Here is a 13,122-nt window from a genome sequence, read left to right as displayed (position 1 = left end):
GTGTGAAAAGTCGTTTTTGCCCTTGTCTTATTAAAATTATATAAAAAATCAAGAATCAACACAAAATAAAAATTCTTCATCATCATCAGTTCATTCCAAACCCAGATCAGTTCATTCTTCATCATCATCATCATCATCAGCAGCAGTTCAATCGTTTAATCGTTTGTGCTTCTTCATCATCATATTCAAACGTTTTTGCCAGATCAGTTCATTCTTCATCATCATCATCATCATCATTCCAAACCCAGATCATCATCATCAGCAGCAGCAGCAGTCCAAACCCAGATCAGTTCATTCATCATCATCATCATTCCAAACCCAGATCAGTTCATTTACGTTTAAAAGAAGCACACAAGTTCAACATCATCAGCAGCAGCAACAAATCCAGATCCACAACACAAATCACAAAATCAACGAAACAAGTTTATCATCATCAACACAAATCACAAATCCAGATCCACAACACCGACCGATTCGTTGCCGCTAAGTTGAATGAGATGCAACGCCGCCTGCATCTCCGGCCTTGACCACCGCCACCATCAACTCCACCACCACCGCCTTCTCCTCTTCTGACCACCGCCACCATCAACTCAGCCACCACCTCATTCCCCTTTCTCACCACCGCCACCATCAACTCAGCCACCACCTCTTTCCTATTCCAAACCCTAACCCTAGCCGCCTACAGTGGTTCCTATTCCAGATCTAGGTTATTAGATGATGTAGAAGTTGGAGTGGTGGCTAGGGTTTGTGTGCTTCTTTCTTGTAGCAAATGAACTGCTGCTGATGATGATGAACTTGTTTAATCATCAGTTCATTCCAAACCCAGATCAGTTCATTCTTCATCATCATCATCAGCAGTTCAATCGTTTAATCGTTGTGTGCTTCTTCATCATCATATTCAAACGTTTTTGCCAGATCAGTAATGAACTGCTGCTGATGATGAACTTGTGTGCTTCTTTCTTGTAGGAATGACGTTGATGGTGGCGGTGGTTTGAATATGAAGAATGAACTGCTGTAGCAAGAATGAACTATCACTCTCACCTGGGATAGTGGTTTGAATATCACTGCTGTAAATTCCAATCAATGTGATATTATATGAAATGGTGCAAAGCCGCTAAGTAGGATGTGGTTTGAATATGAAGAATTAATTAACTGCTGTAGCAAGAATGACAACGATTGTAGCTGAGAAGTGGGTGCAAGAATATGTAGGCTCCATGGTTTATGAGGAATCGATTTAATGGTTTTGAATAATAATAATAATAATAATAATAATAATAATAATAATAATAATAATAATAATAATAATAATAATAATAATAATAATAATAATAATAATATAGGGTAAGATTATCAAAATACCCTCACCTATAAGGGTCAAACAACGTTGACTGTTAACAGGGGGTAATGTTGCGACATAACAGTGAACATTGGGGGGGTAAAATTGCAATTATTTCGTTAGAAGGGGTAGACATGCCAATGACCCCTAACCTCAGAGTGTAAAATTGCAGTTTACTCTTTTTTCTAAATTCTTTTTAATTTATCCATAAATGTTAATTATTCTTTTTTAACATTTTATTACCTTTTGGTGATTAATATAACTTAGTTTAATGTTGAATATCAAAAGCTTTTTAATACGATATTTCAGATTTTCGGTCATAATTTCGAAAGTAAAATCAAAGTTCAAAAAATTCTTATATATCAGATGTTAAATAATATTTAATTTATATATTTTCCATTACTTGACTTGGGATTTTTAAAACATTGGTTATAACAGGCTATAAAATTGACAATGTTGACAAGTGTTGTTAACTAGGTAACACATGCCCCTTGAGGCTTGAACTTAATGGCTAAGTATCACTACAACATTGATATGAAAAAAATCCAAACTAATGTTCATTAATATATATAAAAAAAAGGATCATGAGTGGATCCTAAAAGGATTATTAAGCATACAGCAACACAAACATCCATCTTTGGATTATGCAGTGAAACTGGATCGGTCTGCAAGTGAATCGGCATTTGATGAAGATGGTTCTGCGTACCATTGTTGATCCACACGTGTGATGAACTTAGCTTCTGCATTCACAACACGATCAAATGTCTAAGATACTGATGGGGAGGGTTTAAATGAGAACGCTAAATATTGTGAGAACCGTGAGAACAAATGAAAAAACCGCGAGAACTTGGTCAAAAACAATTCAAATTCAAAATTTTTTTCTACACTTATCATTATTATTCGAATACAATGTTAGAAATTTAATTTACACATTTAAATTTACGTGAATTCGTAAATAAAGAAAATTTACACATGTGTAAGTTTGCCATTTACACGTGTAAATCTGTTATATTTACACATGTGTAAAAAATCTAAAAAGAGTGATTTTGAAAGGAGAAATGAATTATTTGATGTTGTAAATTCTTTTTTTGATGTTGTATCTTAATTACAATGAGGTTTGTATTAAAAAAAATTGGTTTTGATTGGTTTTTTCATTCGTTCTCGCGGTTCTCGCAATATTTAGCGTTCTCAAGATAACCCACCCCAGATACTAATTAACAGAAGAACTTACAGATCAAAGGGACAAGAAATCTTGACTTACCTGAGTAGAAGACGTCCTTATAATCTTCTTCATCGTATATAAACTGTGGGGGATCCGGTGATCCAACCCCTACTATCGTGCTTCCACTGCAAAATCAATAGAATAATATAGTAAAGATCATACATGGTTCTTTTTTATGCTTTGATGCTATACATGAACATGATGTCGGTAGGGGCGGCTATTCCTAACACGACATTGAGGATAATCGGGTTTTGGGTTGTCATATCTAACCCACTCAATAAGCAAGCCATGTTTTGGTTGACATGTTTATCTCATTCAATGAACAAGTCGTGTTTGAGTTGACCTGTTTATCCATTTAATTAAACAAGTCGCATTCGGGTTGACCTGTTCACTTAAACAAGTTGACCCGCCATCTTGTTTCCTTTTAATAAAACAGGTCAATGTATCAACCTGTTTAACCCATTTATTACAACCCACCAACCCGTTTAACACATTTTACATCTTGTTTACAACCAATCACCCCGTTTACAACCCGCCAACCTATTTGACTCCTTTAGACATAATAGGTTAACTAGGTTGTGACGTTGTGTTCCGGTTACATGATTGTAAGTGTGTCTGGGTTGACCAAATATATGGGTTATGTTCAGGTTCATCAATTCAACCAGCCAACCCGAACCCATCATCCTGTCAACCCGACATGATAACCACCCCTCCCAATGTCACGATAAAACACTCATTTGAGAATTCTTGGTACCTTCCAGACATAAAAACGGCATCATATTTTCCACGCCCCGCAGAAATTATGCGTTGTTTTAATCTTTTTAAAGATGGAAGCACTTCAAATGCAGGCGGTTCTGTGGTAATACCAAACATGAAGTAGTGATATTAATCTTCCATGGGAGAAATCTATTTTAATGTCATGTCGCATTTATAATAAATCTTAGTAACTTCATACCCAAATCGTTTACACAAACGTCTTGTGATATTCCATTCTTTGATATCTTCTCCAGCAGGGCTAAAGGATCAACCGTACTTGATACATCTAACCGGAACCGCTGATAAGCAACATTTCAATATTTAAATATCATCGTCATAAGTAGAGGTGGCAGTTTAAATCCATTTAGTCATCAATAGGTTGATTTGGGTTGTGTTCCATCTCAAACGGGTCAAATAAAAAAAACATAGAACATGTCAAATGGGCACCTAAAGTCTATTTTTAATGTATTAAACTCCTAAATCGTTTAAATTACTTTGATTACGAGAATTATATGCCTTTTGTAATATAATAATGCCATTTATTGCTTATAATAGCTTTAAAAGAGGGAGAAAATTGCATTTGAACCCCACACGTCCTGTTATGACCGATTTCGGCCCGCGCCTGTTTTCATCCGTTTCAGCCCGAACCTGTTTTGACCTGTTACGCAACTCGCATGACCCACCAATCGATAAAAATTACCTTGTAAACTTCAGCTGTGGAGCATGCCTCGGGAGGCTTAATAAGAACCATTGGTAAGTCGAAAGGTACAGGTGAGGGTATATCTTGAACCATCTGACATCAGCAATGTGACAAACAGCTCAAATTTCAAGCAATAGTTTACTCGACATTAGTATAAATTATAAAAAAAAAATAGCAAATTGATTGTCTGGTTATATAAACGATAAAACGGATAAGAGTGAGTTTGGCTGTGACAAGACGTACCTCACCTCTACCGGTGCAATAGGCGGCTCCATTGGAGAAGAAGAAGGGGACATCTGAACCAATCTCACCGGACCATTCTTGGAGTTCTTTTTCAGTGGCTAGACCACCACTGAACTGATTTGCCGCCCAAAGAGCGGTTGCAGCATTACTACTTCCACCACCAAGCCCGGCCCCGGTTGGAACTCTTTTATCAACATGAACCTGCCACAAAATATCGTAAGTGAATAACAGAGGTTGTAATTTCGACACATGAACTTATGAACGGTCAATCCAGATTGTCTTATCTTTTATCGGTCAAACTAGTAAACGAGTAACTTAAAAGGAAATGGGTCAAAACTCACCCAAAGTGTATTTTTAACGTATAAAACTTCCGGGGAAATCATTAAATCAGAGACTTACAATATTTATTAGACAATATATTTCTTGTAATTTAATACATCTTACCCAAAAGAATTTGTCACTTCCAGTCTTCTTGCGGTATAAATTCAAGGCCTTTATAATCTGAATGCACAAAAGATTTCATAAAACATAAAAAAATGTGACACTAAAAGCACAAACAGATCAAAGATTGCTACTTTACCAAATTTCTTTCGTCAAGTGGAATTCCCGCCACATTAGTTGACAGGCGATCTGTAGATTTTGATGGTGACAAGGAGAACTTTATCTTATCTCCCAAACTGATCACCTAAGTTTAAAACGGTCCAATTTTCAACATATGGAATAAAATATCAACAACTATCGGTGTTGATTATGAGTTAACAGCAGAGCTAAAACACAACCTGTGCAAAATAAACAGCATACTATGCAACTTACATGAAATAGAGATGCCAAGTCATGAAACCCATCTGGCCTCTTATTCGTTATTCGTAGAAAAACATTTATCTGCATTGCAAAGATTTCAAAAATCAGTTCAAAAGGCATAATCTTCACAAAACAGAAAGTAGATCGAATTTAAACAACTCATGAGAAAATTAACTAACAACTATGAACAAGGCCGGCTTAACCCATTTGGGGGGCCTAAAGCGGGTTCCAAAATCGGGTCATTTTTATAAAAAAGATATAAATTTGCTTATGATGACACACATTTTTCGTGTACGATTTCTAATAGCACACATATTAGAGTTAAAGTGAGTTTTAATTAAAAGAAAGCCCTTCCAAGTATGTTGATTCTTCACTCTCTTTGTCAAAACCTGAAAACGAAACGAAGTTAAACCCTAAAGATTCGGGGCCCCTTGGATATGGTGGCCACGAACTTCAACTTATTTTACAGTCGAGCCACCCCTGATGAGTACATATGTTCATCAACAATATGAAGACAAAATGGGTCATTGTTGCTTGTTTTAGCAGCCTTATAAACAAACTAATAGTTTTTTAGTCAACAAAAGCCTATATATCTTAACCCCTTCAAAAAAAAAAAAAAAAAAAAGAGTGGTACATCTTTGACTTATGAAGTCAAATTGGCTGCTTTTAACTTCAAGATCCATATGACTATCTTTAAGTTGCCAAGGAAATATGGAACTATATATCAGAACATAATTTTTACAAAGAAAAAAAATAAATTAACAATTATTTAGGGGCTGTTTGGCAACATCTGAATGGTTAAGTGATGAACCAGTAAGAGTAAGAGATCTGAACCATTAAGTGCTGAACCGGTAAGAGGTCTGAACCATTAGGAGCATGTATAATGCTTAACCGTTCAGAGGCAAATGTCTGACCAATTCAAATTATAGGTCTTAACCATTTAGACTCTGTATAATGCTTAACCATTCATAGACAAATGTGTGAACGATTCAGACAAGACATCTGCTTGTGAATTCACAAACAGTCTGAACCATTTAAGTGCTGAACCAGTAAGAGTAAGAGGTCTGAACCATTAAGAGGTAAACAAACAGCCCCTCAGGCATAAAATAACCACCAAATCATACCCATCAACAAACACAACAACACAAACAATAAAAAGAATTAAAAAAACATCATCGAACCTTGCAAGGAGAAAAGAGAGTAAGTCTTGACAATCCAGCATTCATATCCACCTCATCAGCCAATCTATTGAGCTTCTCATCAAGATTATACACAATCTAAACACACCCACAAACAAAAATTCAATCTTTTCATCACTAAACACAGAAAGCCACAAAAGGGTAACGAATATCACCTCCACTTGCTGCTTTCTTGCATCAGATGTGGCTTTAATCACATGACTTCTGCAACCATGTTGACCAGATGAGAAGCCTTTGAACTTACAAACAGAAGATGATTGTTTCAAAATTCCACCTGCAAGTGGGTTGCTGAATTTTGATAGACCGTCGCCGGAGCAGCTGTGGAAGAAGTGGGTGGCGGCCATTGTCGCCATGGTGGTTGGGGAAATTGGGAATCCAAATGTTGAAGAAGTGAAGATTCGTGGGTGTATTTATTTTGACAATTTTGGAACATCCACTCATCATGTGTTTGGTGTGGGTAATGTCAACAATGTTGAGCAATGAAAATATATTATATTATAATATGACTGGGAACGAAGATAAACATTTAGGGCATGTTTTGCTAATTTTTTGAAACAAACGGATGTTTGGTAATAAGAGTGTATGTAACAGCATTCACATCCATTTCATCATTTTTTTCATTCTAAATTACATTAAGGGGGTGTTTGGGATTGCGTTTTCAACCTGATTATTTGATTATTGTGTTTTGAAATCGCAAAAAATCTATTTTGAGTGTTTGGTAAAAAATTAATAAAAAGTTATTTTTTACGTTTTGTAGAGTTCAAAACGTGATAATCCATAAGTAGGTCACCCCTTGCTGCAGGAAAACGTGATAATCCAAAAACTGATTTTTTACGTTTTCACTTAGTTATTTTTTAAAATATATATACTTGCCAAACACTCAAATAGTTGATTATCTGATTATTGTGATATCAAACAACATAATCAAATCCAAACAATGTTGATTATCTGATTATTGTGATATCAAACAACATAATCAAATCCAAACACTATCTTTCTGCAGCACGTTTTGTTACAGCTAATTATCTGATTCTGATTATTCAAAACGCATAATCTATTTTCAAAACTCAACCCCAAACACCCCCTAAAATACACTATATTTTCTCTCTCTTTTTCAATTAAATAGTATATTTTTATACCTTTATCATTATATTTTCTCTCTCCTTCAATCACAAGCACTTTCAAAATATATTAAAAAATTATAGGGGGTGAACAGTGTCTTTTCAAATATACAGATGAAGAGTAACATTTTCTCTCTACTCCACTCACAACCACTTTTTATACTCTTCATATTATAAAAACCCCACTCACACAATTTAGTGGAATGGATGTGAATGCTCTAAGGGAGAAAAAATCAATAAGTCAATAAGTTATTTCATATGATTTTTTTAAAAAATCAATAAGTTAATAAGAGGGTGTTTGGGGTTGAGTTTTGAGGGAGATTTTTAGATTATTGAGTTTTGAAATCGTAAATAACTAGTTTTGAGTGTTTGGGTAAAAATTAAAAATTGATTATTTGCGTTTAGAAAGTTACAAAACGCAGTTTTCTAAAAGCAGCTCCCCCCTACTGCAACAAAACACAGTTTTCCAAAAATTGATTATTTGCATTTAGAAAAGGATTTTCACTTGTTTATTTTTAAATATATATTTGCCGAACACTCAAATAGTTGATTATCTGATTATTGTGATATCAAGCTGTAGGAATTAGGTTCACCTTTTATTGCATTAGCTTACATAAGCTTCCGAGCTAACCAAAACAACACATGTCATTGTCATAAGTTTGTCACCAACTTAGCATAATTATAATTTAGCATCTAGAATAAGCCTAGACAATGAGTTCTCCTCATTAGCTTTTCGAACAAACTCTTCAAAAGTTACATGTCTTTTCCTTATAATGAATGAAAATTCTCTCTCAACTTTGTCTGTACACAAATTCTTTTGTATTCATACGCATTTGAATATTTAGAGTTAATTAGTCTCCGTCAAGACCCATAATTAACCAAGTACTAGTCTAGCATGCTTTAGACTACAATACTTTAACATGTGAACAGAAGATGCATCATTCTGATTCTTCACAGCCCTAAGGATATCATAATATCACTTTGTAACATTCATCCCTTATTAAGACAAAATAAAGATACTTCATAATCCTAAAACATGGTATTCATAATTTTGCCATAAGTGATTTGCACACATCTATTGTTATTCATTAGGAGATGTGTATATTTAGGATGCTCTCCTAAACAAATGTAAAATCTCCATATAGTTCTAACAATAATCAAGTGGTAGACGCATCTACGTATAGATCACTCGGAACAAATCTCGCAAGATTTATCAAAGGTATACAATAACATATATTTTTTTTCCTTTCATATGTTAGAATTCACACTTGTGAATTTTCCAATGACTTCTAACGAAGTACTTCAACATGAATCTCGTTTGTGTATTTCATCTCAATACACTCACTACTCACTCGTGATGTGGTTACACATTTGATGTCTCGTCTTTGACATGTAGTCAATACAACAACTCTTAAATTGTTTATGTCCAAGAATTTTCATGTGCTATCCGTCTAAAACCATATTCTGTTAAACAATGTATAATTGGCATTTATAATTATTTCCACAAAAATAATTTATACATCACAAACATGAGTGATTTATTTCTTTGTAAAAAATTGCATGTGTTATCCGAAGATATTGAACACAAAACAATAACATACATTGGAAATTAAATCATAAGTGCCGAACACTTTTGAAATTTAAATGGAAGCATAGACGATATTTAGACATCAACTATCAACGTGTTTTTATCTTCAACACTTTATATTCTGACCGAAATCTTCTCAACGATATCGTCCCATGGCATGTCTTGAGGTACTCCCTCAATAAGACTCCATGCACTTGTAAGTACAAGTTCCCCATTTCATCTTGAAACTTTGAACTTGGACAAGTTTGCTCAAACAACACCAAGTTGTTACAAAGGCTACATTTAAGTAGCAAACTTGAACAATTAAATTTGTTCACAACAACACCAAGTTGTTTTCCACCAAATCATATTCACGAGATTGATACTTTGTTCAACAAATGCTACTTCTAGCAAGAGTAGCAAACCATTTGAATTCTAAAACTATGCAAAATAGGCAATTAAATGTTTACATAAAACATTTTCATTCTTTATGGCTTATACAAAGTACAATCTTTAACCTTGTATTTGTGATACACATTTTCTAACACACGTGTTAGAAAATTTAAGTCATTTTATATAAAACATGACCATTTAGATTTAGAAATCACAAATTAAAGTTGGTGATAAATCACACACAACTATACCATCACTTTATGGTGATTTAATTCTTGTATTCTTACTCTTGTATTTTTTTTCAATCTCATCAAGTTAGGCACATAACCTACTTTTAATACAAGATACATGGGATGGAGATAAGTCTCACTTAATTAAAGATTTTATTAGAGACATAAACTCTAATAAAAACTAATAAATTGACATAAAACTCTCCTTAAGAGTTTATCTTCCATATGAAGAGTCTAGTAAATGATTGTAATTTCACTAAATTCATATAAATACCACACCGTCACTTTATGGTGATTTAATTCCTTGAAGCCAATCAAACATCAACTTCAATGTATGACATTTTATTTCTAAATCATACAAAGCATTAAAAACAATGCTACTCATATAAAATGTTTAGATAAAACATTTCAAAGCATTTGTATTTTAACCATTTTTAACAATCATGTTAAAATGAAAGAAATTCTAACGCGCACATTAGAAATATTAACATTTTCACAAAATGTTAATTTGAATTGCTAAAAGCACATATATAATTCAAATAAATAAGTCATTTCTAAAACACAAGTTAGAAACTAAACAATAAAAAAATTGCTTTTAAACTAACGCTTTTCATGAACGTTTCTAACACACATGTTAGAAGACAAATGATTACAAAAATCATTATAAGACTTATTTGTTCATATCAATCCATGAGTGGATGAAGAGTTTACTTTAAATAGAGACTTAATTAGAGACATAAAACTCTAATCAAGTAACATAAAACTCTTATTTAAAGACATAAAAACTCTACTTAAGAGAATTTAACATTTACAAAAAACGTATAGTTTACACCAATAATTCCGGTCTAACACACATGTTAGAGAATTTAACATTTACAAAAAAACGTATGGTTTACACTAATAAACCCGATCTAACATAAAAGTTAAAAAAATTAACGATTCCCAAAATCGTTTCAAAACCAAACGTTGGAACCAAAACTGTTCGTTTTGTACCACGGTATAGGATTTAAAATTGTATCTCAATCTCAAAAAATCCAAACACAACAAGTTGTACTACATACATATTTCCCAAAAAAAAAAATTATAAGATCATAAACTCTAAAAATATTTTTTTTACTCTATTATAAATCCTTTCGTAAACCCAAAATCCTTATAAATAAGGTTTTTAAGATTGTACCAACAATCTCATGAAATCTGTTTTAAGTTTGTAGGAATTAGGTTCACCTTTTACAAAATATATAATAACGAGACTCTCGTTATTCGTAAGAAATATCATAGTACAATATCGGTTGCAATAACTAAATAAAAAGAATATAAAATATAATTATATATACCAATCTTGATTCAAGCCGCATCTCTGGTGGGTCCTTCACGCGCACTTGATAGCATCTTAGACTCGAGTATTCATCATCTTGAGTCTTGAAAAATACTCCTTGACTGCAACAAAGACCACACTAAAACGTTGACGATTTTGGTTGAGGCACGTGTTCAACGAGCTTCCCTTAAAACATATTTTGCGCCTCTACTAAAGACGACGTGTCTGTCTCCCAGGGTACAACAGCCGAAGCAGTCTGTACTGCCGGAAATGGCCACGCGCCCGAGGTTACACCGAATAGAATTATAGTGTTTGAACTTGTGGAAAAATAATGATACGAAGGTGATGGAATCGAGTAGAGAAAACTCATCTCTCTATAATTCCCAACATATGGATGTTCAAGTCTTCACCACTTCTCCAAGAATTCTTCATACATATTATCTTTCTCTTGTAGTTTTCTCATCATTCCAATGAGTCACAAAGCCTACCATTTTTTTACAAGAGTTGTGGGTAGTGAAGAGTTTCTCTTAATTTGTGATTTTATTAGAGACATAAACCTCTAATAAAAGTTTCACTTAATTAGTGATTTAATTAGAGACATAAAACTCTAATAAAAGCTAATCAAGTGACATAAAACTCTACTCAAGAGTTTCACATATGGAGTTTAATTAGTAATTATTATTTCACTCAATTATAAATTAACTAAATATCCATTCACTAATTTTCCCAACACAAGCAACATAATCAAATCTAAACACTATCTTTCAACATCACGTTTTGTTACAGTTAATTATCTGATTCTGATTATTCAAAACGCATAATCTATTTTCAAAACTCCACCCCAAACACCCTCTAAGTTGTTTCAAAAAGCTTAGCCAAACATGCCCTTAGTATTGGTGAATTCGATTTTAGTAATTTAAAATATAGCTTATTACCAAAGCTGCAATGCTCTCGTGCTAGTGGATTTTTTCAAGGACAGTTTTTAGTTGGAGTTTTGTTTATGATAAAACGTTATCTATGTTATCACAGTAGGTTTTCAGACGGTGAGACGGTGAGTTTCTTCTCGAATTGATGATGGGTCAGGTTACCAATGTTGTTTGTGATTACGGACGTGGGTGGTCTTTTGTCATGGAGTGTACCTAGGAGACCGGACTTTGTTGGGCGTTCAAAAAAACATATAGCTTAATGGTTGATGATAATCTTATAGGTAGTTTAACTAATGACACTTGTAACTTTTAGTTTTGTTAGCAAACAGAAATCTCACTCGTGTAATTATCGTAGATTTACGTTTGATTTTGCTCACAAAGATTATTTTGAACGAAATGGGAAAAGTAAATGCTTTGCGAATGATATTGAGTGAAAATCAAGCGTTAATATATGATGAATATGTGAGTGAAATTATTTGAAAGTTAGGACCAACGAGTCATAATTAAGATGTTATTTATTGTTATTATTATTATTATTATTATTATTATTATTATTATTATTATTATTATCCAATTTGACTTAAGTAGTAGTAATATAACAATTGCATGATGGACGTTAACAATTTTTTATTGAAACATATTTATTACTTGCACACGACACTTGATTTTTTATAGTTAACTAGTTTTATACACAACGCCGCGTTGCGGCGTGCTCAACCGAATCATTCTTGGTGTGATAACATGTGCGTTTTTCATTACAACTCATACCACTATCACGTTAAACTGAATAATTCTTGGTGTAACAACATATGCCAAATGTATTTTTAAAGAACACATGTTTTCTTACACTCTCATTCTATATGGGTACAATAAATTCCCGTGGTTACCTTAATCAACAGGGTCTTGTACTGAGAAAGTCTAATTAATTCTTTGATGCACCAATCTGGTGAAATGTGGTTGTGGTGCGTCCGCGATGGAGAAGATAGGAAACGCCGACACAATGGTGAAGAACACCGAGCCAGTGAAGCGAGAGAAGTTGTAAGTAGACATTTTATATCCATCCATGCTTGCATAGTTACCAAAGAATAATACTATTATCCATGACCAAGAGGCTAAAGCATGAACTGCAAAATGGTTAAGTGTTGGATCAATTTAAATTAAAGATAGTTTCAAACAACAACACATAATTAAAAAAAACCTAGTTACAAAATAAGATTCAAGAATTGGGCCTTAATTGTTCAATAAAGCAAAACAGATTCAAAACCAAGGACGTTTAAAGGAACCGATGAGACAAACATTACCTGGCAGTCACA

General features: G+C 33.6%; 1 protein-coding gene across 2 annotated transcripts; it reads right to left on the bottom strand.

Moving 5' to 3' along the window:
* Positions 1-1,761: 1,761 nt before the first annotated feature.
* On the bottom strand, positions 1,762-6,712 carry LOC110908424 (4-diphosphocytidyl-2-C-methyl-D-erythritol kinase, chloroplastic/chromoplastic). 2 transcript variants are annotated; one of them, XM_022153363.2, is made up of 11 exons: positions 6,413-6,712; positions 6,240-6,335; positions 5,071-5,139; positions 4,838-4,942; positions 4,702-4,758; positions 4,258-4,458; positions 4,015-4,107; positions 3,514-3,613; positions 3,313-3,412; positions 2,598-2,683; positions 1,762-2,076 (listed from the first exon to the last, which is right to left on the bottom strand). In XM_022153363.2, the coding sequence occupies exons 1-11, from the start codon at positions 6,608-6,610 to the stop codon at positions 1,979-1,981; spliced, it is 1,203 nt and encodes a 400-aa protein (XP_022009055.1). In that variant the 5' UTR covers positions 6,611-6,712; the 3' UTR covers positions 1,762-1,978. The 2 variants fall into 2 exon arrangements, with proteins under 2 accessions (XP_022009055.1, XP_035838768.1); XM_035982875.1 differs by having other exon boundaries at positions 6,240-6,311; positions 6,497-6,696.
* Positions 6,713-13,122: the final 6,410 nt, after the last annotated feature.

The sequence above is a fragment of the Helianthus annuus genome, chromosome 14 (assembly GCF_002127325.2).
Source record: "Helianthus annuus cultivar XRQ/B chromosome 14, HanXRQr2.0-SUNRISE, whole genome shotgun sequence".
Lineage (NCBI taxonomy): Eukaryota > Viridiplantae > Streptophyta > Magnoliopsida > Asterales > Asteraceae > Helianthus > Helianthus annuus.
This window is presented reverse-complemented; position numbering and strand designations above follow the sequence as displayed.

Bases quoted from the DNA above. Each gene is read 5' to 3' on its own strand.
- LOC110908424 (XM_022153363.2), bottom strand. From the start codon at position 6,610: ATGGCGACAATGGCCGCCACCCACTTCTTCCACAGCTGCTCCGGCGAC. The intron at 4,759-4,837 runs GTAAAGTAGCAA...TTGTGCATTCAG, and splicing joins CACTTGACGAAAGAAATTTG to ATTATAAAGGCCTTGAATTT. The intron at 3,614-4,014 runs GTAATTTTTATC...GTTGCTTATCAG, and splicing joins CCACAGCTGAAGTTTACAAG to CGGTTCCGGTTAGATGTATC.